Source organism: Pseudoliparis swirei, chromosome 17, assembly GCF_029220125.1.
Source record: "Pseudoliparis swirei isolate HS2019 ecotype Mariana Trench chromosome 17, NWPU_hadal_v1, whole genome shotgun sequence".
Classification (NCBI taxonomy): domain Eukaryota; kingdom Metazoa; phylum Chordata; class Actinopteri; order Perciformes; family Liparidae; genus Pseudoliparis; species Pseudoliparis swirei.
The window spans coordinates 9020627-9047183 of NC_079404.1; the positions used below are offsets into that span (position 1 = coordinate 9020627).

The 26557-nt window shown below is 41.1% G+C and overlaps 1 protein-coding gene across 2 annotated transcripts in view; it reads left to right on the forward strand.

Moving 5' to 3' along the window:
- The window catches only part of macrod2 (mono-ADP ribosylhydrolase 2), a 431365-nt gene that overhangs the window by 387264 nt on the left and 17544 nt on the right, over positions 1-26557 (forward strand). For both annotated transcript variants that reach the window (XM_056435476.1, XM_056435477.1), the window contains exons 9-13: positions 11092-11170; positions 17210-17248; positions 18916-18975; positions 24393-24431; positions 24800-24844. In XM_056435476.1, the coding sequence (XP_056291451.1) occupies positions 11092-11170; positions 17210-17248; positions 18916-18975; positions 24393-24431; positions 24800-24844 (262 nt within the window). The remainder of the gene's footprint in view (positions 1-11091; positions 11171-17209; positions 17249-18915; positions 18976-24392; positions 24432-24799; positions 24845-26557) is intronic.

Here is a 26557-nt window from a genome sequence, read left to right on the forward strand (position 1 = left end):
AAAGGTGTCAGAGGCCAGTCATTGCTTTAACCCTTGTGTTGCCTTCCGGTCATTTTGACCCGATTCAATATTTAACCCTCCTGTCGCCTTCGGGTCAATTTGACCCGATTCAATGTTTAATGTCGGTGTTCTTTCGGGAGTCAACAAACAAACATAAAGTACCTCACACTTAAACTTGGAAAACAATATTAATTCTAATAATTTTCTGGAGATTTTAATAGCTGGGGTCATATTGACCTCAAGGGTAAAATATGTTAGTAAATATAAAGGCAACAGGAGGGTTAAACATTGAATCGGGTCATATTGACCCGAAGGCGACAGGAGGGTGAAATTGACCCGAAGGCAACACAAGGGTTAAGAAGAGCTCAGCAGGATGGATAAACTCATGTAGAGTAAGACTGCAAGCAATTGGATGATAGCACTTCTGCTAAAAGTACAATTGAGATAAACAATAGATATAAGTTTCAGGACTTTTTTCAGTCCCTGAGAAATTGTACTTTGTGTCGTATTTACGGTATATGTGCATTTTAAGTTTTTGACCACGAGTGGTACAATTCTTTAACAAGGGGGTCCCAATATTGCCTGTGTCTCGAATTTGATTAACAATTGCATGAGGACACAGGGGGACATGCTAATGTTCCTGCCAAATGCAGAGGGACATAATGTTTATGAACAGTTGGTGGGCCGTAAAAGCTAGCAGTGAACCAATAAAAGAGCAGAAGCTGAACACTCAAACCAAGGTTTTATGAGGCCGCAAATGCATTCAACGTGTGTATCTCGTTAACCAGTGCATTTTAGTGGGAAAAGTAGCAACATTGTGTGAGTTGAGAAACTCACACAAGGGGCAGATAAACTCCGTGTTGACTTTTTCATGTCTTTGGTTGCGGTTTGAAAATAGGTACAACCTGACAATGGCATAGCTCAGGTTCAGGTCAATCAATTTGATCGTGGGACAAGTTATCTTATACGTAAGGAAACACCATTAGATTTCTCTACCCTCAACAACAGGGAAAATAATATCTTTCTATTTTTAAGCCCTACGCTCAGACTTTATCAATGCCTTGTCCATTTTCACAAGTTATCACAGAAATGCTCCCTCCATCGACACACATACAATGTTTCATCAGCAGAGGTTGTTATAAGCCAGTGGCTGTCCAGAGGTCAGACCATTACCAATGCAGCCATGGATCAAAGATACAGCCCTCATAATAGTCCTTCCTTTATCATTCCCCTCTGACCTCGTCCGCAGCTGCCCTACCTCTCATCTCTATGATTAGAAAATGGCCCAATCCTTCTCCCTCACACTCATACCGGTCCCTATTTACTCCTCACCAGTATTCCTTCATTGTAATTATTTGACCATCCATATCAATTGACAGATGTGTCATTGGAGTCTGTTGGCCACATGCCAAAAATATGCTTTATTATGGAGGACCTCAAATCTCTGGAGGCGCTTGTGGTACTGACCCTTCCCTTAGAGCTCCTTCAATGTGTACTCACAGGTCCTCTTGTTGATAGGGAATGGGGTTTCATTACTATCATTAGTTATGTACTACTAAACATTTAGTTGCAGTCAGGCAAAGTCAGTTACTGTTCCTGTGGGAGGTTATTGACATTTTAATTTACTCTGCTGAGACAAGCTCACAGAGATAAAACAGCCACTTTAGAATAAATCCAGTTTAGTGTTCTTTTTCAATTCAAATTAAATTAAATAGCACCATCATACAAAATCAGGTCAGAGTCTCATACATAAAGACAAATAAACAGAGACGTTCCTAAATACAGATACCATACATACAGGACTGTCTCAGAAAATTAGAATATTGTGATGAAGTTCTTTATTTTCTGTAATGCAATTCAAAAAACAAAAATGTCATGCATTCTGGATTCATTACAAATCAACTGAAATATTGCAAGCCTTTTATTCTTTTAATATTGCTGATTATGGCTTACAGCTTAAGAAAACTCAAATATCCTATCTCTAAATATTAGAATATCATGAAAAAGTATACTAGTAGGGTATTAAACAAATCACTTGAATTGTCTAATGAACTCGAAACACCTGCAAGGGTTTCCTGAGCCTTGACAAACACTCAGCTGTTATAAATCTTTTTTTTTACTTGGTCTGAGGAAATATTAAAATTTTATGAGATAGGATTTTAGAGTTTTCTTAAGCTGTAAGCCATAATCAGCAATATTAAAAGAATGAAAGGCTTGCAATATTTCAGTTGATTTGTAATGAATCCAGAATGCATGACATTTTTGTTTTTTTAATTGCATTACAGAAAATAAAGAACTTTATCACAATATTCTAATTTTCTGAGACAGTCCTGTATACACACATGTTCCTTTAACCCTTGTGTTGCCTTCGGGTCATTTTGATCCGAATCAATATTACACCCTCCCCCCGCCTATGGGTCATTTTGACCCGATTCAATGTTTCACCCTCCTGTTACCTTTATATTTACTAACATATTTTACCCTTTGGGTTCAATTTGACGCCAGCAATTAAAACCTCCAGAAAATTATTAGAATTAATATTGTTTTCCAAGTTTAAGTGTGAGGCACTTTCTGTTTGTTTGTTGACTACCGAAAGAACACCGACATTAAACATTGAATGGGGTCAAATTAATCCGAAGGCGGGGGGAGGGTGTAATATTGATTCGGGTCAAAATGACCCGAAGGCAACACAAGGGTTAAGAAAATGCTCAAATTAAAATAAAGGTGTTTAGTTCAGATTTAAATGAACACAGTGTCAGACCAAGTTTAAGATCAACAAGCAAACAGTTCCATTGTTCAGGTGTACAAATACTGAAAGTCATCTGACCAGACTTAGAAAGTGCTCTGGGCACATGGAGAAGATGTTCACTATGTGACTGGAAAGATCTGCCTGAGATATACTGTGAAACCAGACGAGTTAGTTAATGCTTTGTTAACCAAAATGAGCACTTTGAATTGTAGTCTGAAAGCAGCAGGGGATTTCTCTGTTTTGCCCGGTTGAAACGTGTGTAGCTGAGTTGTAATCTATGGTTTGTTTAGTTTGGAAGAGCCATAAGTAGAGAACTGTAGTAATAAAGCCTGCTCGTAACAAAAGGCATGCATGAGGTTTACTGAATCCGTTTGTAAAAGAAAGCCTCTGATTCAGGAAAAAGAAGGCAGCCGTTACTCCAAGGTTTTTATTCTGGTCACACGTTTTTAGTGAACTGGACTCCAGGTACTCAGACCAGCTCTTCTTATTGTCAACATTTACTGGATAATATAAAATCCAAAAAGCCCGCCCTCCTCTTTGAAACAGATTAAATATGAAAATAATATGAAATGAAATACAAGGAATGGATTTTTCCTTTTTTTTCCTGAAAGAATTGTTTTTAATCAGATATGCTGCTGGCAGCGAGAGCTGGCAGGAACAGCTCAAAGCCCGTCAAAGTCAAACGCTGTCTCTTTTACTTTGAGAAAAACATTTTTGAAAATGTGAGCTAAAATGCGCCTCAAGCATGCTGTACTCACATGTTTTGTCTACAGTACCATACAGCTATGAAGTCTGAATAATACAGTCGTCGGAACTATTTGTTCAGTTCGAATGTTAACAAAAATGTGAGGCACACGCTGCATTTGTTGAATTAACATACAAATTGCTGATATATTGTCTTACGGTTTTTCCCGAATCGAGCAAGGCAGCATTTTCCTGTCAAAATGTTTTATACTCTGCACGGCATATACAGTCTTCGAAGCTGCATGGTGATGTTTTACACTGATGAAATAACCAGGCAGCTTACCAGAATGTTATCACTTCTACTTAGTCACACTATGCTAAGCACTCATGCATAATTGTATCCATAAGCATTTACCAAAATCTAGCATCTGTTTAGCAATATTAGGCTGACTCCATTGACTATCCTATGGCCCTTATCGTGATATAGTGAGCATCTAATGTGGACTGGCTTTGGAAAGTAAGAATCTGAGCTCAGCACTTTCTTACAGGCTTTGGTCGTAACCATGCCTTCTGGTCGCCCAATGTCAGGCTTCTCCTTTGTTGTATGGATGGAGGCGTTTTGTTCAAAGAGATAACCTTTTCTGGGCAGTTCTTTGAAATGATAATTCAGCAGCTTGCTGCAGGTGGAGCTACAGCTCTCCCGGCAGACGGGGTCAAAGTCAAATGGAAAAGCTGCTCACAGCTTCACCCGAGTAGTCGGTGCCAGTGCGTGGCTTCAGCTGTCAGCCCTGCCACCAACATAATCCCTGCCGCTGTAAAGGCAGTGGACACGAGGGATGTCCCTGTGAGGAGCAGAACGTGGGCTTGGGAGCTGTAATGGTCACAAAGGATCTATAAATCTATAGACAGTATGTGTTTTGAGTGTTTGCACAGCGCTGACTACAGATGCCTGTCAGACCCAAATAGAGTTTTTCCAAGATGCAGTCTGTGTGTACCAATGGGTCAGGGGGATGCAGGTGTGTATAATTACATCCGTAATAAGGCTTGGAAATGGTCCACCTGCCTCAAAGTGAACCCTCTATCCATCTCGCTGCTGACAACAAAGCAGACTATCGCACCATGATTATGCCTTTGATGCAGCTGGACGGCTGTGTTTTATGGGGGGATATTTCTGGCTCAGAAGTAATTTGCATGGAATTATTTAATCCTTCTCAACTAATGACATATACTATCAGTGTATGATCAAACGCACAACACTTGTTTGTCATATATGTCATGTCAGACTCAAATAAACAAAACACACACGACATGTACTGTGTATGTGTGAGTGTCTGATACATACAGCTCATTATGGCCAGCCACTGTGATGGATTGGTGAGCTGCCCAGTTTCTTTTGCACCCGGTGCATGCTGATGTATACTCACTGGTCATGAGCGAATAAAGCAAATTAATACATTATTTCAGCCAGTGTTAATTTAGTATATACGTCTCCTGTCTCTGCAACCATTTATGTTTGTGAATAAGCCAGTGCCTCGGTAACAAGGCAGCACAGGACACGTAGACACATATCTCCCTTGGGTTAGGGCTCCAGCTGGAGCAGACATGCAAGGGCAACCTTTCCCTATTATTGTTTGTGACAGAATCAAGAAGGAAATGCAAGTAGCGAAAGTGCGTGCGCTGTGGCTGCACGTCAGACTCCGCGAGCAGTACCCCCAATGTAATTATGGGCATAGGTGGCCAGCTATGACAGCTCATCTGTCAGCCAGCCAATAGGAGTGCGGGACACCTGGTGAGCTCTGCGCCAGAATGATGAACCACAGATACAGACAAATTAAAAATCACATACAATATTTTATGAAACAAGAAATGCAGGAAAAAGACACTTTGATATTGTTTCATGCTACTCATTAACACACTGTGGCACAAGGAGCTGCCGCAAACTGACAAGACTACCCACTCCCAAATGTTGTGACATGCAAATTAGTTCCAAAAGTGAAGCTTGCACCCCTGGTATTTTTATTTTAAAGGACCCATCGTATGCCCATTTTCCCACAAGTTGATATGGTTCCTTGGGGTCTGAATGTCACTTCTACATTTTTTTTTGTTTGTACATTGGCTAAGGTCTCACAGTCTTGTTCGCGGTTTTGAGAGCATAGTGGTGCTAGAGATTCGAGTACGTGAATAGTTTGTGCATGTATGAGTATGTAGCAAATACAGTGTGTTTATGTAAGTTACTGTTTGTGAAAGTGTTTGTGGAAATGCAAGTAACGGGAACGCCATAAAGATATAAATGCTACATGAGTAAAGTTCCATCTGTAAACTAAAGTGTTATCTGACAACAGTAAGTGACCAAGCAGGGGCGGGGTAACGTTTTTACCTCCATTAATTAGCGTTTAAACCTTGCTTACTTATTAAATCGTTGTATTTGATGACTTATGACTTATTCGATGACTCATGTCTGTAATATGAACACAACTTTCAAATAAACTTTACCTGCAAAGTTGTGGTGGGGGGCGGTCCAAGGCCATGTAGCCAGACTCCCTACATGGGCGTGCTTCAAAATCTACGTAGACGTTGGTGGTGATCCCTTTGGACGCACTCAAGCATATCGTTTCTGACATAGAGGAACCACAACAAGCCGCGTGAGTTGTTTTTTTCCAGCGTTTTTGTGTTGGGAGACATGCCAGATACCCAAATTAACGTATAGAAGCACTAAAAAAGTGGAATTTTCATAATATGTCCCATTTAATTAGTCTCATTTTATATTCTGAACCCAATCACAACAAAGAGACATTAGTTTTCAATTGGTTATCAAGCTAGAAGAAAAATGTGTTATTTTCACATATTTTTTAGGACTCATCAGGGATGAAATAGATCATTATAATATGTCAATATATTACAATGATTTGTTTGATTTAATTAAAGGAATACCTAAAAAAGTGCTATGTGCATGTTGATGTTTTTTTGAGGAAATACGCCATTTCTGTCAAAACCATCGAGTCCATTTAACTCTTTGCTTTTGCCCAATTTGGCTAGGTCTCCAAGTGCGACAGGTCAAGCCAACGACATAGTCTTGCACCTTATTGTGCAGAACACATTTATGTGAAGCCGACCACCCCAAATGCAACAAGGCGGCCCAGTCAAATTGTGCTCACTCTTTGGCAAAAGGCCCTCCAATCAGGGATGAGTAATGACTAGACCGGTTTGCATGCGGTGATCCCAGCTTTCTAATTAGTCTTCCACTAACTTGTTCAACCTTGGCAGCTGCGGGGTGCACGCTCAACAGACACAGATATACCTACCTAGCAGACACGGACCAAAATATTGGGCTTCATCTAAATCTAAAATCTAAAATGATGTATTTAGCAACATTTTCTACTCTGCAGTGCTCAATTAAAGCAAGCTGATTTTCAATATAATTGGTAAAAAGAACCGGTGTGGTTTTTTATTCAAAATCTTAATATAATTAAATTCATATAGTTTTGTTCATCATATTTTCTTTTTCTAAGTTGAATCATCAATATAAAACATGAACAAGAGAATTTAAAAAGGTTATACTACACTGTACTTTTTTTTGCATTTGCGTTTCGAATGCAATTGCAGTTGTTTCTTCCGGTTTAGTGCTAGTGGGGTTGTAAACAACAACATGTATTAAGGAGCATTAATCCGCGGTGATCAGATGGTCTTACAGTACCATATCCATCAGCAACTGGGCGAGCAATTAAACATATGAAATCATATATGAAGACATTTTTAATTACTTTATAGTGTCTCTTGGTGTGGATGGCTCCGCTATGGAAAACTTGAAGAGCATGCTGTTCAGACCTGTGTCTACCCCTTCTAGTAGTTACTGTAATTACAAAAACACTGTTGACATGTGCTTTTTGTTCACCAACGGACTGCCAGCAGCTCCTCACATCTACAAACATTGTTTTTTGGATGAACTAATCACAGTGGGAATCTAAATGGTAACTTTCTGGCCTGAAAAACCCTCCCATAAAACGGGAGGATCATAAAGGGTGATAAAGGTGGAGACTCTAAGCAAAGTACTCTCACAGACAAAAGTAAGATTTAAAAAATTAGGCACTGTGGTAGCTCAATACAAAAGTCAGAGCATATCTTGCCTCCCCACTGCTCTCAACATGGAGCCGGAAGCTAACGGTACTAATGTTACTAACAGTGCTAACGGTACTAATGGACTAACGGTGCTAACGGTACTAATGCAGGGCTCTCAAGTGTCACGCATTGAGCGTGAGACTCACGCATTTCGGTCTTAAGTCACGCACTCCCGCCACACATCGTATTTCTCACGCTGAAAAAAACTCTCGGCTATTTAATGTTTTAATGTGCCGCAGCGCGCAAACATGAGCTGGCCGCACTGCCCTCACCGTGGAGGAATCAAGCGCTCCCCTAGAGCTCTGCTGTGAAGGAGCCACTTATCAGCCAATCAAAAAAAAGAAATGGGCTACACAATAGCCAATCAGAAAAAAACCTGTATCTGTTGTATCTGGGTAAGATTTAATCCAGCAACCAATGAAAATAAAGCATCCTGGAATTGCGCGCGACTGACTGATATCCGAAAATTTCGTTCTGGGATTCTAATGGACTAACGGTGCTAACGGTGCTAACGGTACTAACGGAACTAACGGTACTAATGGAACTAACAGTACTAATGGAACGAACGGCACTATTCAATTCTATTTAATTCAGTTTATTTTGTATAGCCCGATATCACAAATTACTAATTTGACCCAAAGTGCTTTACAGTCTGTACACATACGACATCCCTGTCCAATGATCTCACATCGGATCAGGAAAAACTCCCAAGAAATAGCAAAAACCCTTTTATGGGGAATCGTCTATCAGGTTTTCTACTTTGTTGTATGTGTAATCAGCAATATATAGCAGTACATCTCGTACGGTGGTGTATTATCGCTAATCTACATGATAATTATCATTGTATTCTACGTTTATGTGAATATAAATATCTGGTGGATGTGATTTTGGTTTCAGAAGAAATGCTTAAGATTCTGCGTCTATGATTGTACTGTAAGCTGAGTTTGAAAGTAAAAGATGTTTTGAGATCAAATTTATTTCACAAAGAAAAAGTCAAAGATCACCTTCTCTGTTGTATTTGATTAATGTCATCCTGTTAAGAAGTGGTGGCCAGCAGTGTTTGTTTGGAAACAGACAGAATGTCAGTGCTCTACTCTGGCATTTCTGTTTTTTAGTTGGCATCCTGGTCTGGCTGATATCTGTCAAAGACCACATGATATGTTTCTGATCTGTGGCATAACAAAAACGTTCCCACGCCTTCTGCAGAATGTGGACATGCTGTAACAGAAACAACACAAAGAGAATGACAGAGAGGGAGAGAGAATCAAGAGTCTACATGACGTGGATACTAAGATTTTCCATTTGGTTGTGTTTTAGCACTTAGAGTTGACTCTGAGTAATATTTCCTCTCCCCTTTATCACATCAAATACAACATAGGAGGAATGTAATCAACATCAAAGGTGTGATGGGGGGGGGGGGGGGGGTGGTGTGTTTCAACACAAGGCATCAAGTTATGATTCATCCTGTTTCACAGTGGGCAGTCCGTTTTTAGAATGGCCCTCCATAAAAGAGTAATGGAAATTCCTGGCAAGCTGCTGTCCTGTGGCCTTCCAGCACCGAGTGGTATGCACTATCTTGGTGTATTATCACATTTTTCACAATCTGTTTGTCAGCGAGCCCATGACTTCAAAGAGTACTTCAAGCTTAATTTTATTATTTTTTTGAGTCTACATTTTATGAACAACCCCCCCCCCCCCCCCCAAGACATCGAGCAAAATCGAATGTTAACATCCTGGATGCAGCTCCTGACATGTGCTCCAAAGCTCTGATCATGAACTATTAATATATATGTGTCTGTATGAGCACCAGGAGGTCACCTCTTTGAATCAGATCCTTGGTATACGGCAGGGTCAGGAATGGGGCTTACGCTGGTGAGCTCTCTTTATTCCCCCATAACACTATCTTGCATGGAGGAGGATGGGAGGCATACAGCTACCATTATGGCTGTTGTGTAAAATTACCATTATTCAGTCAAATGATAATTTGCTGCCATGGTGAGAAATGCATCTCTGTGACTGTGACTGATGTTTGCAAATCTAAGAGTCCACTGGAAAAAAGGGTGAAAGTGGTGAGCTCTGGATCTGACTTATTTAGATGCATTATAACAGTATGGACATTTGATAGTTGTATCTGTGTTTATTAACTGACAGTAGTCCTGCTGTTTACAGTATAACCAATAGAGTTGTTTATATATTATTTTGACGTCAAAATATTTGGCGTATGTCTGGGCAATTGAAATCACCGGGACCATGATGCTCTCCAATTTAATCATAGTTGTGCATTTGGGGGAAATCCTTCTCATACTATACCGAATACTTGAATGATTTTGGCTCTGAAGGTGGAAAACAAAATACTTTCCAGAATTCTACTGAGCCAACAAATAAAAGAAAAATAATTTCTAATATTCTAAAAGAGTAATGTAATTATTTGTCATTACAAAATTGTTGTCAAAGAGCCAGAGAGCTTTTCCAGATTTTTGTTTTACTATTTGTTTTGGTAATCAAACAGAAAGGAACATCTCTTTTCTTTTAATCAAAGGTTGGTTGTCAGTGCCAAAAATATAATGCCAACGCTGCAACAGAGTGTTAAATAATGCAGAAATGATTCACACGAGTGGTAATTTTGGGGGTGCTGATTAGCATCAGGAGCGAATACAGAAAGCCAGGTCATCATTAGAAAGTTTTACATCTCAGGACTGTCAGGGAAAAGAGGGGCTGGGTTTCTCACAAACATTCTGCAGCAGTAAGTTTAGTCTTTGCGGCCATTAAATGAATCATATACAGTACATAGATTTATTTTCAACATTGTTAAGAACCTGTCACCTCTGCACAAGTAACATGAAATATATAATACATAACATATTACAGTTGCTATTGTTGTTAGTGTTGACCAGTTAACACTTCCAAAGTTGTCATTGAAACAACTGAAAAGAGTGAGGGAAAGAAAATGAAATGATTGGCTCATGGTAATATCCGTGTTGTACTTTTTCCGTTATCGGACTAAAAAAAAGATAAAGTATATTATTTTTACTAAAAGAAAATAAATAATCTTCTTTCAATTTCACACATTTTCTTTTAACAACATTTGTTTGAGGTTTCAATATCAAATGTACTTATTGTTTTTTCGACATTTAATTATGTCTTTATGATCCTGATTAGTAGAGTAAAATACTTTATTTACCATGTCTTTGAGTCATTTTCAATTTGGATGAAAATATTCCCCGTTGTTCATCTTAATGTCGCAATTTAATTTTGTTGCACTGTATTTCATACTGCTCTGCTCGAACAATGCACCCATTCATTAATGCTGTTAGTGATGGGATGTGCTGTAATATTCTTTAAAAGTAGTCTCAGAGGGTTTATGGTTGGTCTTATAATGGAGGGTAATTAATTAGATTTCTGAATGGCTATGATTGTGGCCTGCTGGTGCAGACTATCATCAGATCCAACCTTGTACAGTTAGTTTTTTCAGTCATGTAATTCACCAGGGACTTTTTGCAATAACACTCTATGCTCTTCTATCTCCTTTTCTTTCTGTGCAGATCACTCGGGTCATTTTCTGTGTCTTCCTCGAGACCGACTATGCCATCTACAAGAAGAAAATGTCTGACATTTTTCCAGGTATGTGTCTTAACTTCCAATTGATTGAACGACCACATCATTACATTTATTCCCTTACCATTTAGCCTTTTTGAGTTGAACTCATGGATGGTTGAATGAGTTATATCTGTCTCTTTTAGAAGGTATTTGTGTCGTATGTGATGTCACCATGTACATAATTGGTCATCTGTATAGACCCAGCCCACTTTGAACCTCTGCAGAAAGAGGTGTGTTGTTCTTGGAAGCAGAGGTATACGCAGCTCGGGCTTGAGCGACACATTCAAATGCAGACAAAGTCAACGCACCCGCACGGCCATTTGGGAGATTTACAGTGAGGATTTATGCTGACAGTTGGTAAAACAAGCGTCAGGATCTCTATAGATTGCTTCAATAGGATTAGAATAGTTAGATTTCTTGTCAGCGAACCAGCAAACTGATATTTTACATAATTATTGATATTCTGAAGAGACTTTAATGTCAGATTTGATTGACTGTAATAATAGTAATCACCAGTGAATGTCTCCTGCAATAGCAAAACAATTCAAGTTTGCATAGCAACCACTGATCATCCTTGGTTACTACTCCTCACTTCTATGTTTGAAAAAACAATCATCCATTATCTTCTACTCCCACTCTCATTTCTGTTTCTCTCTCAATTCCCTTCCCCCTTTTACGGCACCATCTTTTTTTTCGGAGGCCAGGAGCAGTCACCAGCTCTGATGGGGGCTCCATGGAGGATTGTGTTTAATAGCTGGGGAGCTGAAAGAGGTTGGCTGGCTTCACCAGCCTTGCATTACCTCCCATTTACCTCACTTTTCCTTCCCCATCTCCCCAACGGAATACCTGCTCTCAGGCCTTCATCTCCCTGCTCCCAGATGGAGAGTGTTTTGTTCTCCCCCGTCATCTTTCCGGCTCCCGGCCTAGGCTCTTTACCCTGAAAGATTACATTATGGGGAGAGCCCTTAATTATAATGCCTGCCCCCATGCACCCAGCAGCCGTCTCATCATATTAGTGCTCTGAGATGAGAATCTGGAGCTGTTGTTCTCCAGTTATCCCTCTCGCCATTTACAAGTGCTGTCAGTGGATAAATGCCCTGTATCTCTCCACGACTGGGAACGGAGGGGACACAAAACAACAGGCCCTGCCGCAAATGGAAATCAGAAAAATTCTGAGGGCTAAGTTATTAGAGGATAACTATTTAATACATATTGTTAACCATCATGCAATGAGTTGCTAATGATGGGGGCAGAGGTCAGTCTTTGAATTATATGTAGGGTTTTACCACAGGCACTTTTCCTCATCAAAGCGTCTCGCCTTTCATGTGCACTTTGACCTCTTAAGTCAAAGCCACCTTTATAACTGCTGTATGTGTGGGCTAGAGAGTATATTAATTCCATTATATACCAAGTGGCTTAAATAAGTGACATTCCCACTCGGGGTCATTGTCTGTAGTGAGGCATTACACCCGCCTACACCTGCTCCAGTCTTTCACCTTGTGCTTGTTCAAAGCGCTTATTATCCTCTCCCTATGAAAACAACGGCCCTTTTAAGATGTTGAGAGAAGAATATGCAAAGCTAACACACTTACTTACTGCTGTGATTGTAGACTAGACACTCAAATAAACGAGTGCATGCTTTATCCAGTCAGGGGTGCATCACGTCGACGAGTTCAACCAATGTTGATAGGTGTGCTTTAAAGAAAGAAATGCTGATTGGTATGATTGCACCATGTAGAGAAAGCATAAGCAGGTAGTGTGAAAAGACTTTCATTTAGCCTGCACAGAGTGACAGGAGAAAATAAGATGCTGTGATTTAGCTCTGCAGGTGTGCTTGTATGCTTTCTGAACATCCTATCATCCTCACTGCTAGAGACAGTGAGTCAGGTAGATCGTACGGCACCGCTGGATGCGTCACACAGAGGCCTGAGACCATTCTGTCTCCTGCACCATGCTCTCGCTTTAATAACCCTCTGTCACGTCGACCCCTCCCATATTCTCTCTCCCTCACTCAGTGCGTTTACATGATGGTATAATTCGAATCTTGCTTTCGTCGGACTATGCTATCTTTTGGGGGATCTGCTATTATCCCAATATACATGGCAGTGAGTAATTCGAATCATTGGCCGAAAGCATGTCATATCCGATACGATAGGTGGCGCTGTTTTCATTACAACTCGTGGTGATACAGCCATTTCCGCTTGACCTCTTCACCACTACCAACAACAACCAACAACAACAACATCAACATTTCGAGAAAGATGGCGAACAGAGAGCAAGGCGAAGCTACATCCCTCTACTATTCTTGCATGATGTTAATAGTGACATTATCGTCTCTTTCGACTCTTTCGACTTCGGGGTCACGACATGGGAGGGAGGGAGGGAGGAGGGCGGCGGGATCTCAAGCATGCGCAAAGACGCAAAGTCCAGTTCCTAATCCAATTCACCGTTACATGCCGCGATAGTCGAATTATCAACCGGATCGGATCGAGTTATCCAGGGGTGTTAATCGGATCGTAGTCGGACCGCACATAGTCGAACAAAGGTGTTTACATGAAACGGATAATTCGATTTCAGTCCGACTAAGCCAGTTATTCGAATGCATGTAAACACGGTCACTGATTCTCACTTACACCTCTCCTTGTTCCCATGCAACTAGCCCATTACATCATCCCTCCACTTTCTATCATTTCTCCTCATTATATCAAGGAGGAGCTTCTCCACGGCCGCTTCTATAAGCAAGTTATTGAGGCTGTCGTGAATAGTGGCCTTGATGTTTCTGTAATTTGCATCTGTGATCGAGTGAAACTCAGGATCTTCCCTGTGACATCAGTTTCAAGCATGTCTCGAGCTGAACGTTGGCGCAATAGATGCTTTTATTTAAGTCTTACTACTCTCATTTTTCATGGCTGCTTTCCTCATATTCAAGCAATCTGTCAAGTGACAATGACTGGAGCAGGAACATGTGAACAGGACATTTGCAGACAGGAAATTGCTTTATTACAATGTGCATTGCCACAAGCTGTCACTATGAGGGAGCCAAAATATGGTTACAGCTCTGCAGAAGGAGGAAACTGAAAAATGGCCTGTGCTGACAAGAATACTCATCCACACATGCATACAAGGACATCCGCCACGACACACAAACATATGAAACAGCAGTTGCACCTGTTCAAGTATTGGGTATTTGAACACTGTCACCTCGGTGAAACTTTAAATGAATGACTCCAGATTTTCTGCTGTGGTTTGTGCCCAACATTCAAACAGACTCACCAGAGGAGCTGCAGTTTGATGCGTAATGATGGACTTCTCACAGAGAGACAAAGGTCTTTTTAATGGAGCCAGCTCAAGGGGAGCTTCAGTTGTTTAGAGTTCTATGTGCAAGCCTCTTAAACACAAATACTGAAATATGCAAATACACAAACAAGCTAATACACACAGCAACTATATGTTAACCTTTTGTCTCTGTGCTGCCATTCATCATCCATTACCCAATTTGCCTACCGTGCTCATAACCACTGATATAATGACCTATTCATTACTTTGAAAAGCCATAAACTTTAAACCTCTCAAAAGTGCTTTGAGAGTCTCGCTATCTGGTAAAGAGGACCATCAGTGTTTGCATAATTTTAATTAATACATGGACCTTAATAAAGCCGCAAGATTTCAAGGAATTACCACGATTGTGTTTTTAGAAAAAAATGTAACCATTAATCGACAGAGCTTGATCAATGCAATTAATCATACAACATGATTCTATTACGTATTCAGATTGGTTCATAGATTGGGATTTACCACATGCTTGCCTTGGCACGTATTATTTGCGAGCATGGAAGCATTCAGGCAGCTGTGGTTGTAGAGAGTAAAAGCATGTTGAAATTGATTCTGGGTACAATCCCTCACTAATATGATCCGGGTGGCTGCCCACAAGCTGGGCTCCATTTCTTCTTCTCCTCAATCAGACACAGTGCTGACAATATTAACACAGCCCACAGATCAGGAGGAGCTGCTGCCTTCTCCCCAAATGTTTTACTGACTCTCCAACTGACATTTGTTTACATGGCTGTTAATACACTCCAAACTCCCAGACACAAACCACCAAAGGGAAAAAAACATGGTGCGTTCGCGATGTGATTGTCAAAAGGCACAGGGGCTCAGAGACTCTCAGCTGGCTTTGGCAGATATGAGGATTCACTTTTGCTCGTCTTCATGTTGGTTTTGTGCATAAATTATAGACATGTAGAAAACCCTAAAAGTACAAATACATATCCGACAAGCTTCTTATTAACACGGAGAGTATTCGCCAGACGCAGTTACTTTTTGATGTTACAGGGTTTTAGAACTTGCTCGGCTGTAGTTTACACCGTGTAATTCATAATGGCAGGTGACACCCATGTGAGTGACGAATTTAACTTATAGGAATAGCTCTTTCCCTTTTTGAGGATCAAGACTACAACTGCACTGTTAAGTTTAGCGTAGTTTGATGTGCTGGACTATTTCTTAGTCGGGTGCAGTGACTTCCTGAAATTTTGTCATAACCCTGAAGTTGCCAGGCAACCAGAGGAGAAGATTGGTCATATAACGTGTAAAGTGAGCTTTTGAGACAATAATGCTCGAGTTTAATATTCGACACACATAAAATGAAAATGACATTCATCCTCTCTTCTAGCCCTCGGAACAAAAGCGAATGAGCATATTTCCCAAAATGTCAAACTTTTGAACAGCTGAAAGTTGCTTCATTACATAATACATTTAGCAGGCCATTTTATAAGAATCCTTTGTGTGAATATACCCATGCAATAGTGGTGTATCTCGCCCTAGATAGAAATAACGGTGTCATATATTATTATTCGAGACTAATAAGTCACATGCATGTCTTGTGTTGACAGCAGTGTTGAGCAGTGGTAATAATGTTACAGCATGTGGCAGGAGCTCCGACACTCTTGTGTTTCCATCCTTGCACTATTGTTATTCTGTATCAGCCGGCCCTCCTTTGTTTCCCAAAGCAGGGTTAGATTAATGCACTGTACCCGTTTATTCAGTGTCAAAAGAAAAGTCTGTCGCTGGATCCACTGGGAGCTCTGATGGTTACACTTCCACAGAACAGATGACAACAGCCTTTCATCACAGCTAATGCTTGCTTTTGCTTGTTAACGATAGTGTAGTCATTGCTCAGACTCATGCACACACACACACACACACACACCGTCATAAATGTGCCCTCACACATGCTCCTTTCATATGAACTGCATATTAAGATGCAAACACACGCATACTATATATATATGATGGCTTGACTCAAAGCATGTTGAGGCATGTTGAGATCTGAGTGTGTATGAGTGTGTGTTTGTAGGATGGGAGCCGGGATCCGTAAGCAGGCATCCACATCTCCTCTCCCTCTCCCCGTTTCTCACTCTGCAGTTCCTACTGAAGAAGCATCCTTCTCATCTCCCACTGTGCAACTCGACTCATCTCCACAGAAACACATTCAGTTCACTCAGTCTGTCTCACATAATAAATGTATAGAGAAAAGAAAAGAAGAGAAAATCAATGCTTTAAAAGAAGACATTTAGAGATGTAGATGTCCACCCCAGCCTGCAGTCACTTGTAATTTGAGGGAAATGGGAGTTTTGTGTATTGTTTATACTGAGCCTACCAGTTTAGGTTTAATTGAAAAAGAAGGTCTCATGAACTCCTTCCCCCAAACACACACCCACAGTCATTTGGTGTAATAACTCACTGGATCTAAGGCCGTCTGGTGGCAAAATTGAGGGAAGATGTGAAGGGTTGTTTCGGAGCATGGCAGCTGGTGCGGAAGGTGAAAACGTTTCTGCAGGCGGCTTTTGGACATGTGAATTGGAAGGGATATTCTTTTCATCCCAAAAGAAAAATCCTTTGTCACTCCCAATATACTTCTGTTTTTTCTTTCATTGGTTGCCTGGTTCAAGCCGACAGAGCCTTTAGCAAAATACTGTGCTCTTATGTTATAATCAGGGAGATGAGTTGTGCTGTATCTTACATTATAAAATGGTTTGACATGCTACCTTCTTCCCCCTCTGCCAGACAATGACATGGAGCTTACAGAGGAGCAGCTGAAGGGAGGTGAGTGACAGAATATTTCATGGTTGCCTTTTCACCCAAACACATCCTTTAAAGCACAAAGAGGCTGAGTGAGTGGCGTAGCTTCAACTGGTGACAGTGATTTGCTCGGTTTTATGCTGCAGATGAAATTGAATGTTTATTCATTTGGTGACAAGTTGAATCCTGACACATCGCAGTTAAAAATACTTGATGTCAGGTGCATTACATTACTATCTTATATCCAGAGATAATTCCCAACAGCATTCTGTTCATCCGGCTTACGGGCACAATGCCTTCAGACCACCTTAAGCGAGTGACAAAAAAAACAGCAGAGCAACATCCCTCCGCAGCATGCGGCAGGCGACAGCACAAACACAACTGTCAGCGCATAATGCTTTTATCACCGGCCCATCTTGGCACACGGCCTGAAACTCCCAGATACTGCTTATCGAGATAAACTATTGACATTTGTCTGTGCAATGATGTCCTGAATAAGAGATGGCTTGAACAGACAGCTGTGTGGAAGTGTGTACATTGTTAAAATAGCTTCACCATGTATAGATCCAGTTGAGTTTAGGAGAAGTTATTGTTTTTTCTCATTAGTGGGCAAAATCACTTCCACTTTTTGAAATGTTTGATGAAATATACTGCCTCGAGCAGTTTTCTCCATGGTACAATAGGTCTGAAAAAGCACCTTTTATGAGTATGAGGGGGATTCAGAGCAGGGGCTCGCCAGAACGAAGGGCGGTGTCACTTGACGTCATAGTCCACATGGAACCAACTAAGCAGAGCATGTCAGTTTTACTGTCTGTCGAAGGAAGTGTTCAGATTACTGTAGATGTAGAACCCAGAGTGCCATCAAAAATGTTTTTTCTCAGAAAGTTACCCCCATGATTTGCCTATTACACGCATCTGTGTTTTCAATGAGGTTCCATTTTGGGTGAACATAAAAGGGCTGTTTTATAAGTGCACTGTAAAATGTGATATTGGAGAGTAAAACAATGTGCACGTAATGGCTAAATCATAAAGTCTTGGCGGAGGAGAAGTGCATTTGAGTTTGTCGTTTTTGTTGGTGCCTGTTTATTTTTACACCGCATCCTCTATATTATAGAGTCTATAATAACATAGCAGCAGACCATATCTGGCCAACTGAAATAACCCTTGATAACTCCTAGCTCTGTTGTATCATTGTGCCAGCTCTGCCCCGGTCCAGTTTGGACTTGTTTGATGGGCCTCTGCGCCGGTGCCAAGGACTGGCCTTTTATTGTGCTCCATCAGCCCGAGCTTGAATGCAGGCTCGAGCCTATTCAAAGGTTCGGATGACTGCCATTCTCACAGGGAATGGGGCTTTTGTCTCACACTGCGATCTGGAGTTAGTCTCAAAGCCTCACATTCCTTCTCCCCTTCAGTCCCACAGGAGTATTTTTTTTTGTCTGGCAAGTGTAAAACAAAACAGTGTGTGAGTTCTGCCACAGGGTCTTGCAGCGTGGTCAGCCGAAGCAAGATGGCTCAGTTAGAATACTCAGTGCTGCGATGAGTTTGGCTCACCCACGTCTTTAACTCACACCATCTCTCATCTAACGGCCCAATTGACAAGATGTCACGCCCTTCGCATCCTGAAGGTGTTGGGGGACAACGACATGTCACTCCCTATCTCTAATTCACCATTTATTCTTGTGTATTTATAGATGACACACCTCCATCTACGAAATCCACAACCGAGGATGAAAGTGAAGACAGTGACAGACGTAAGCTTATTTGTGTGTGTGTGTGTGTGTGTGTGTGTGTGTGTGTGTGTGTGTGTGTGTGTGTGTGTGTGTGTGTGTGTGTGTGTGTGTGTGTGTGTGTGTGTGTGTGTGTGTGTGTGTGTGTGTGTGTGTGTGTGTGTGTGTGTGTGTGATTTGTTTGATTGCAATTTCTTGTTTTGTATTCTATTAATAATTAGGACTCTATGTTTTGGGCATGCAAAGTGTCATGACTGGAAAAAGAAAACATTAATATGATAAGCATTTGTTTTGTGTGTATGAATTAATTGAGTGTGTTCCTCGTCGGTTATCTCTTGCTCTTTGGTGCCAAGTTCCTCTTTGGGGAAATGAATACAAGATGAAGCTTGGTGTTTTTATAAAGAATGTTTTCTTAGAGTCAAACTTATTTAAGAAGCCATTATATGGCTATTTTGCCGTTTCAGCTGTTTCAGCCCCTTTGGATGTGTAATATTGAAACAGTTATTGGCTTTTCCGATACGATGGACCAAAGATAATTAGATTCTTACACTGGAGGGTGTTAGTAGGCAATTAAAATCGTACACCATCCATTTGTCTTCAAGCCTTAAGGTTGTAGGGAATTTTTAAAGATAGCAGTCATGGTTGTTTTCTTTGGGGAAACGGTTTCGCTCTATAGCTGGACTGGGCTATATAGCGCAGACACTTAAAGGGCGTCAATACATTCTGTGTTGTTAAACAATTCACAATAAGTCATTTCTCCCAGCCTATTCATCATACCTTTCCATAATCCACAGCAGTAATTCAATATGATTCACAAATTCAATCAACAGCATTAGGAGGGCATAAGTATTTTGTAATAATCTTTATAAATCCTAATTTATCAGGCCCGGCAGCTTAATAGTAACTAATCCATTCACAAAAGGCCCTGGCACAGCTTCCTAGCATGGGAACACTCAGTCCTTGACACAACCTCTCCCAGGGAAGGAATGAAGGAGTTTGTATTGCCTGCACTGCAAAGGTTAGGTCTGGTTCGATGTAGCACATAGCAAGGATTAATCATAAAAAACACTCCGATGTCAAGATAGCCCAGAGGAGAGGAAACGCGAGCTGCAAAAACAGGCTGTCAGCGATGTGAGACAGACATTATAAGATGCTTGAGAGTCCTCTGTTCTCCTGTGTTTAAAGAAAAATACACTGTATTTCACCACCTTGTCGATAGAGCCAGCAAAACAGGTGACCTATTTGGTATAGTCAATATGTGGAGCACTTTTTAGAATAAATTACTCTCTAGCTCACAGTTGGTAGAGTGTGTCTGTCAACATGGTTCAGTGTGATCCATCACATCCATCACACTCCTCGGGGGTTTCAGTATTCTCAGTCCACGGGTTGGACATGATGGGTTTTTAGCCACGGCACTGATGAAGAGAAAGCATTCCGGCTTTCTGTTGTTCCGTGATAGATACGCTGGTTACGATATATACCTATGATATGATATATACCTTTATTCGTCCCACAGTGGGGAAATTTCAAAAATCACAGACTGAAGGTAGTTTTAACGCTGCTTTGAAACTTTGCACGAGCAAAATGCTTTTACAGCCTCAGTGGAAGAAAACCGTAAAAAGCACAAACAACCAAGACAAAATCAAAAGACATTATTTTTCATATTACTGTGTATTATGTGTCTTTTTTCAATTTAGTTGTAGCTATTCTATTCTCTAAGTGTTGATTTACTATTCATTGCTTTCAAAACATTGTTTTTTTTGGTGATCTTTTCTAAGCACTTATGTCTCATAAATCTCTAATGAACGGCCTACTTTCATGAGCCATTTCAAATTTAAAGAGCTCTATAAATTATGTTCCAATTATATTTACTTTCGGACCAACACAACAGGGGAGTTCTTCCGATTTAAGAAACAGTCTTACAGCTCTTTTTTCAAAAGCAGCCAACACACCATCACTCGTCATCCTCAAATAAAAAGGATCACAGATTAACTGTGTGTGGATGTGGAGAGCTATGTTGTGATGTAATCCACATGAAACATAGGCGCAGCATGCAGATGCTGCAAGCTATAGAAAGAAAAAGGCAGGGTGGGTGAGACACAGAGGGGACGCTGGAACAGAGGTCCAGGGCTGAGTATTACCACTTTAGAGAGCACCTGAGTTGGCAAGCAGCCCCACAGTGTCTATTATTTCATATCACATTGGTATTAGCGAGATTAGTGGATGTCACAGGGCACAGTCAAATGTGAACATTGAGCCAGAAATCAATGCCTGGCAGGGTCTGTGTGCCTGGCATGAGTGAGTCTTCTGGGAAAAACCAGAGGAAGAGAGGGGGAGATGGGGAGAGATGACACCGAACGTGGATGGACATTCAGATTAATAACGCTGTGTGTGGACAGACAGTGAGCCTCTCTATGGGATACCATCTTTTACACCGTGGCACCCCATGGAGCATCGCTCACAAATACACTTGCACTTTGCTCACACACACACACACACACACACACTCACACACATGTTATGTACAAGAGGTCTTTGGTCATCTCAGAGCCATTTTTTCTTTTACACAAACGTCACTTCTGTAAAAAAAAAAATTGTTTTGTCTTTTACACCAATTGGTTTAATGGAAGCAATGGCAGAGAGGGCTGGGGGAAGAGATTGGGCATAGCTCGGGTGTGAATGTGTTCACATTTGAATCATTTCTGAAAGCAAGATACAGCACTGCGTTCACTTCCTTGTTGTCTAGTTGATATTTACGGTCATGCAAGTAGGACACACATGAAAGGTTGCATGTCAGCATCTAAATAGTTTATGCTCTCATGATACTCCTGAATGTGATGTTGACATAAATAAATCATTTAAGTGTGTTTGACACTGACATTTTATTCAAGAAAGCACTACAGCGTAGTGCAGGCGAGTGCCTGAAATGGCCTTTTAGTTGCTTTATATCGGAAAGTGGAATTTATTGAGGATTGACACTGTGGATTTTGGCTGCAGCCCTTCGGTGTGACTTTGGACCCGGACTCACAGTAAAGACACTCACTGAGTATTTGGGAGGAAAGCAGTGACAATGCTGCCACCTACTGTTAGGAGCACACGATTGAGCGGCCTGGTGGAGGTGCTGGTTGGGTTTTTCGCTTTGTGAGACAGACAGTGTTCTAATTGAACTTATCTGGGAGCCGTTATATAAATCACATCAGAATCAGAATCAGAAACCGTTTATTGCCAGGAATGTTTACACAAACAAGGGATTTTTTTTGGAGAAAGGTGCAACATTAGACATGACAAACAACAATCAACGCGACAGCAACAGTGCAAAGTGTGTATTAACTTAAGTATAAGATAAGATAAAGATAAACAAATAAGATAAAGATAAACAAATAACATTAAAGTGTTTAGGTGTGTGTTTAGGTGTGTGTTTCAAGAGACGTGTGTTTAAGTTAAAGTGTATGTTACATGTGACATGTGTTTAAGTTAAAGTGCATGTTAAAGTGACATGTGTGTGGAGGAGGCCTCCAGGAGGGAAGAAGAAGGAGGAGGGAGGAGGAGTAGGAAGAAGAAGAAGAAGAAGAAGAAGAAGGAGAAGGAAGAGGAGAAGAGGAAGGAGGGGGAAGAAGGAGGAGAGAGGAACACTCTTGTTGTGTGTGAAGGCTGTCTGTTTATCTGCAATCTGTTCCTTAGCTTCCTTCATCACAAATTGAATACTGCTCCATTCAATATGCCAAGTACAAATGATCAAATAACAGGGAGGAAATTACTTTCAGGCTTTTGTCATATCTGATACATTGTTGCTTGGGATCACTTTAGACGGATACAACAGCCATGCATGATTTTTAAACGCAGAAGAAAGGTTTAGGCTGACTTCATGGCCATAGAGGCGTTCATCTTAACCCTTGTGTTGCCTTCGGGTCAATTTGACCCGATTCAATGTTTCACCCTCCTGTCGCCTTCGGGTCAATATGACCCGATTCAATGTTTAACCCTCCTGTTACCTTTATATTTACTAACATATTTTACCCTTGAGGTCAATATGACCCCAGCTATTAAAATCTCCAGAAAATTATTAGAATTAATATTGTTTTCCAAGTTTAAGTGTGAGGTACTTTATGTTTGTTTGTTGACTCGAAGAACACCGACATTAAACATTGAATCGGGTCAAATTGACCCGAAGGCGACAGGAGGGTTAAATATTGAATCGGGTCAAAATGACCCGAAGGCAACACAAGGGTTAACCTGCTTTTACCAGTGAAGTTTTCTTTTCAGACGCCTGTCTGTGGCTCCATATAAAAATTCCAGTCATGATTAATTGAAAGGATTGCCATCTACTGTGTGTCACCAGCATTCTTCGTGATGGACAGAGGCACTTGAGTCAAACATGCAGCACTGGTAGAACTGGCCTTTTCCTCATTTAATAGAGGATGGCATTTTTATTGTTCTGAGTGCAGGGCAAAATTGCATAGATATGGAAAAATGGGTTCTCTCTACAGCTTGTTAAAAAAGCAATTATAGAAGCTGCACAATAGCCATTGTAGAGCATGTTCCCTTATTGGTGTCATGGCTTTCATTTACTCAATTTGTCCCAAATGTCATTGGTTTATGTGTGTGTGTGTGTGTGTGTGTGTGTGTGTGTGTGTGTGTGTGTGTGTGTGTGTGTGTGTGTGTGTGTGTGTGTGTGTGTGTGTGTGTGTGTGTGTGTGTGTGTGTGTGTGTGTGTGTGTGTGTGTGTGTGTGTGAGAGAGAGAGCAAGAAAAGGGGTGAGGAGGGCATGGGCTAACAGATATAATGCAGGGATTCTTTTTTTTCTTCTGTCAGTACTGAAATCTGCTTTTTGTGCATATATTGGACACATTTTTCCACGGTGGCGTACAGTTGGTAGATGGACAACTTGAGGTGTATTAGTGGGGATGATGTCTGTATGCAGTCTAAAGTATATTTCATACATTCATGTAGAAAGCAGAACCCTCTATATCCAACAAATTTTTTCATGGACTTATGAAACAGGATACTTTTTAGTATCTTGCTTCATGGTGTCATAGTGATACTATTCACTATTATTTAGTATTATACTGATACTATCTTTTGAGCCACGATGGCTTCAAGTTAAAAAAAATTATAATACTTTTAAAAAAGCTGTCTATGCAAAGCTAACAAACGAACTAATTAAAAATAAGGAGTTATTAGGATCGGTGGGATAGCAAACTCAATTTATCTCCTCTATGTTAAAACACGATGTGTAAGTGAGCCTATATTATCAGGAGCTAGACAGGAAGTAACAGTTATAAAATGTGATGCCAGCTCTCACAAGATGAATCCTTTGTCTAAAGATGAACAGTTAGTGATCATTAGTATGACTGGTAGCTTTGTTTCCTGAATGTGAACCGCTGGCATTATTGCATATCATGCTTGTGCTTGGCTGATGATTCCTTTGCCTCTCTTTTCAGGTAAAGAGGAAATAGGTGACGAAGATAAGCGTGACGATGGTAATGTAGCTCTACGGACCATTAACACATGTTCTGAGCCTCTTGTGTTCCTTGATGTCATTTGTCATGAAAAATTAAATGTTCTATTCCCTCCAATTCAGTCCTTCCTTCCCTTATGCCACCACTCCAACTTCTCTTATCACAGACGCCTGGAACAAAGAAATCCCTCAATTATGCATGGTTTTAGAAGTGACATTCTTTTTGCACTTAATTTATGCATGTCTTTGTGGTTCTGTGGCTCTCATACTGCAGTACAAAGACAATGCGACACAAAGAGATAGAATGAAAAGGCAGTTTGAGGTGATTTGGAAAGACGTGATCAAGTCAATTGAACTCCAGGCACTGAACTTAAATGCTTTCTGTTCTAGCTGCTGCGGGAAATGAAGACGTGGACATGGCGAGTCAAAATCCAGGTATAGTACAGTCACAAGCCAGCATGGACAGGGGCAGGATTATGTGTTATTGTCAGTGTGCAGATTGACACTGTACTATAAATATCACTTGCTGAGGGGATTTATGAAACTCATGTCTTTGGGAGGAGATGGGAATTGTATGAGCTGACCGAGGTCCAGCTCATAGTTTTCACTTCAGCTCAGGGTTTAAATTAAATGTGTGTGTTATGCAGAGGTCACTTAACTTTGAGCTAGAACCATTTCTCTGTCTCACTATATCTTCTGTGATGCTGGTACATAATTAGGATTCTGCATTTGCATATTGGCAGCGAGCAGCGCCTCGCCTCTTGTTGTTTTATTCAAATCCAATCCCATTGACAAAGATTTGGCAGATAGCACCTCTCTTAACATGAATTTTGTAGATATTCTATGAGAGAGTTTTAGCAAATACAGCCTTGGGAAATAACACCTGCAAACTAAGCCAGCCAAAACAGCATTGTCAACATTCTTGTGTGCGTATTGTTAATATAAATCTTAAATATTGAAGGCTATTGCAGGTAATACCCAGAGACCACATATCGAAATGTTATTCAACAATGTGGTCTTGGTCACATATATTTATCTTAAGTACTTTGTTTCTTCACATTTTGTTTTGTATTATTCCTTTACATGTAGATTTTATTCTTTATCTATTAATACTTGACATTTTGTATTCATTATACAGGTAATCTCATTGATACACAGGGGCTGTGTCTACTACCGGACACTTTACGAAGTACACTGCAATACAGTACACTGACATCTGTAGTGCACTCTGTCGCTGATAAGTGCTGTATCAAATGGAACACTTACGTGAACCACTTGGCGGAAGTGACGGACGCAAATCTGTTCACGGCACCCGCGAAATTAAGCCGGGAGTGACGTACGCAAATCTGCTTGCGATACCCGCGAAACTTAAACTGACAAAATGAATGCACTTCTTGCCCTCTTTTTGTCCCTTGTTTACCCCTTTCTCCACCCCATGTGAAAACTGCGATTCCTCCACAATCGCGGCAGGAGCCTCCGCCTTCTGGCTGAAGTTCGTGGTCTACCGCTTGTGCTACCGTAGCCATCTTGTCCGCCATTGTTTTAGAAATAAAATGAAAAGCTGGCGAAAGGGCTCCTCCTCTTCCGCTACGTAGCCAAGATAGCGCCCGTTTAGGGCCAGTAGTGTCCATCGTTTTACACTGCATTTTTTGCCCGTTTGCAGTGCGCCATCCGGGTACTTTCAGTGCACTGAATTCTGCTGGTTTTGTCAGTGTGGCGCCCTAAGCACTGAAAGTCAGTGCTCGAAGTGCTCAAGTCTCCGGTAGTAGACACAGCCAGGGTCTCATACTCAAGAGATACCCGGTTATGACCGGTGCCAATGTGGCACCGGTTCCAATACAACCGGTATTACCCGGACCGAAACGCAACGCACATTTCGGTGCTTCCTTCCGGTGCCTGAGCCGATTAAAATTGAAACAAACTATTGTTGTGAACTTCTCTGGTGACTCCGCCCTGTCAGCCGGTTACGATAGCCTATCATTTAACTTTGACAGCGGAGGCTGCGCCGTGTGTGACTTCATGAACCCGTGTCGAGCACACCAGCGTCAGGCTGGGCGCTACGGGGAGGCCGTCACCGGTCCCCCTGAACACGTGGAGCCCGATGATGACGAGCAGCCTTAACTCAGATTAGTACCGTATCGTTGATTG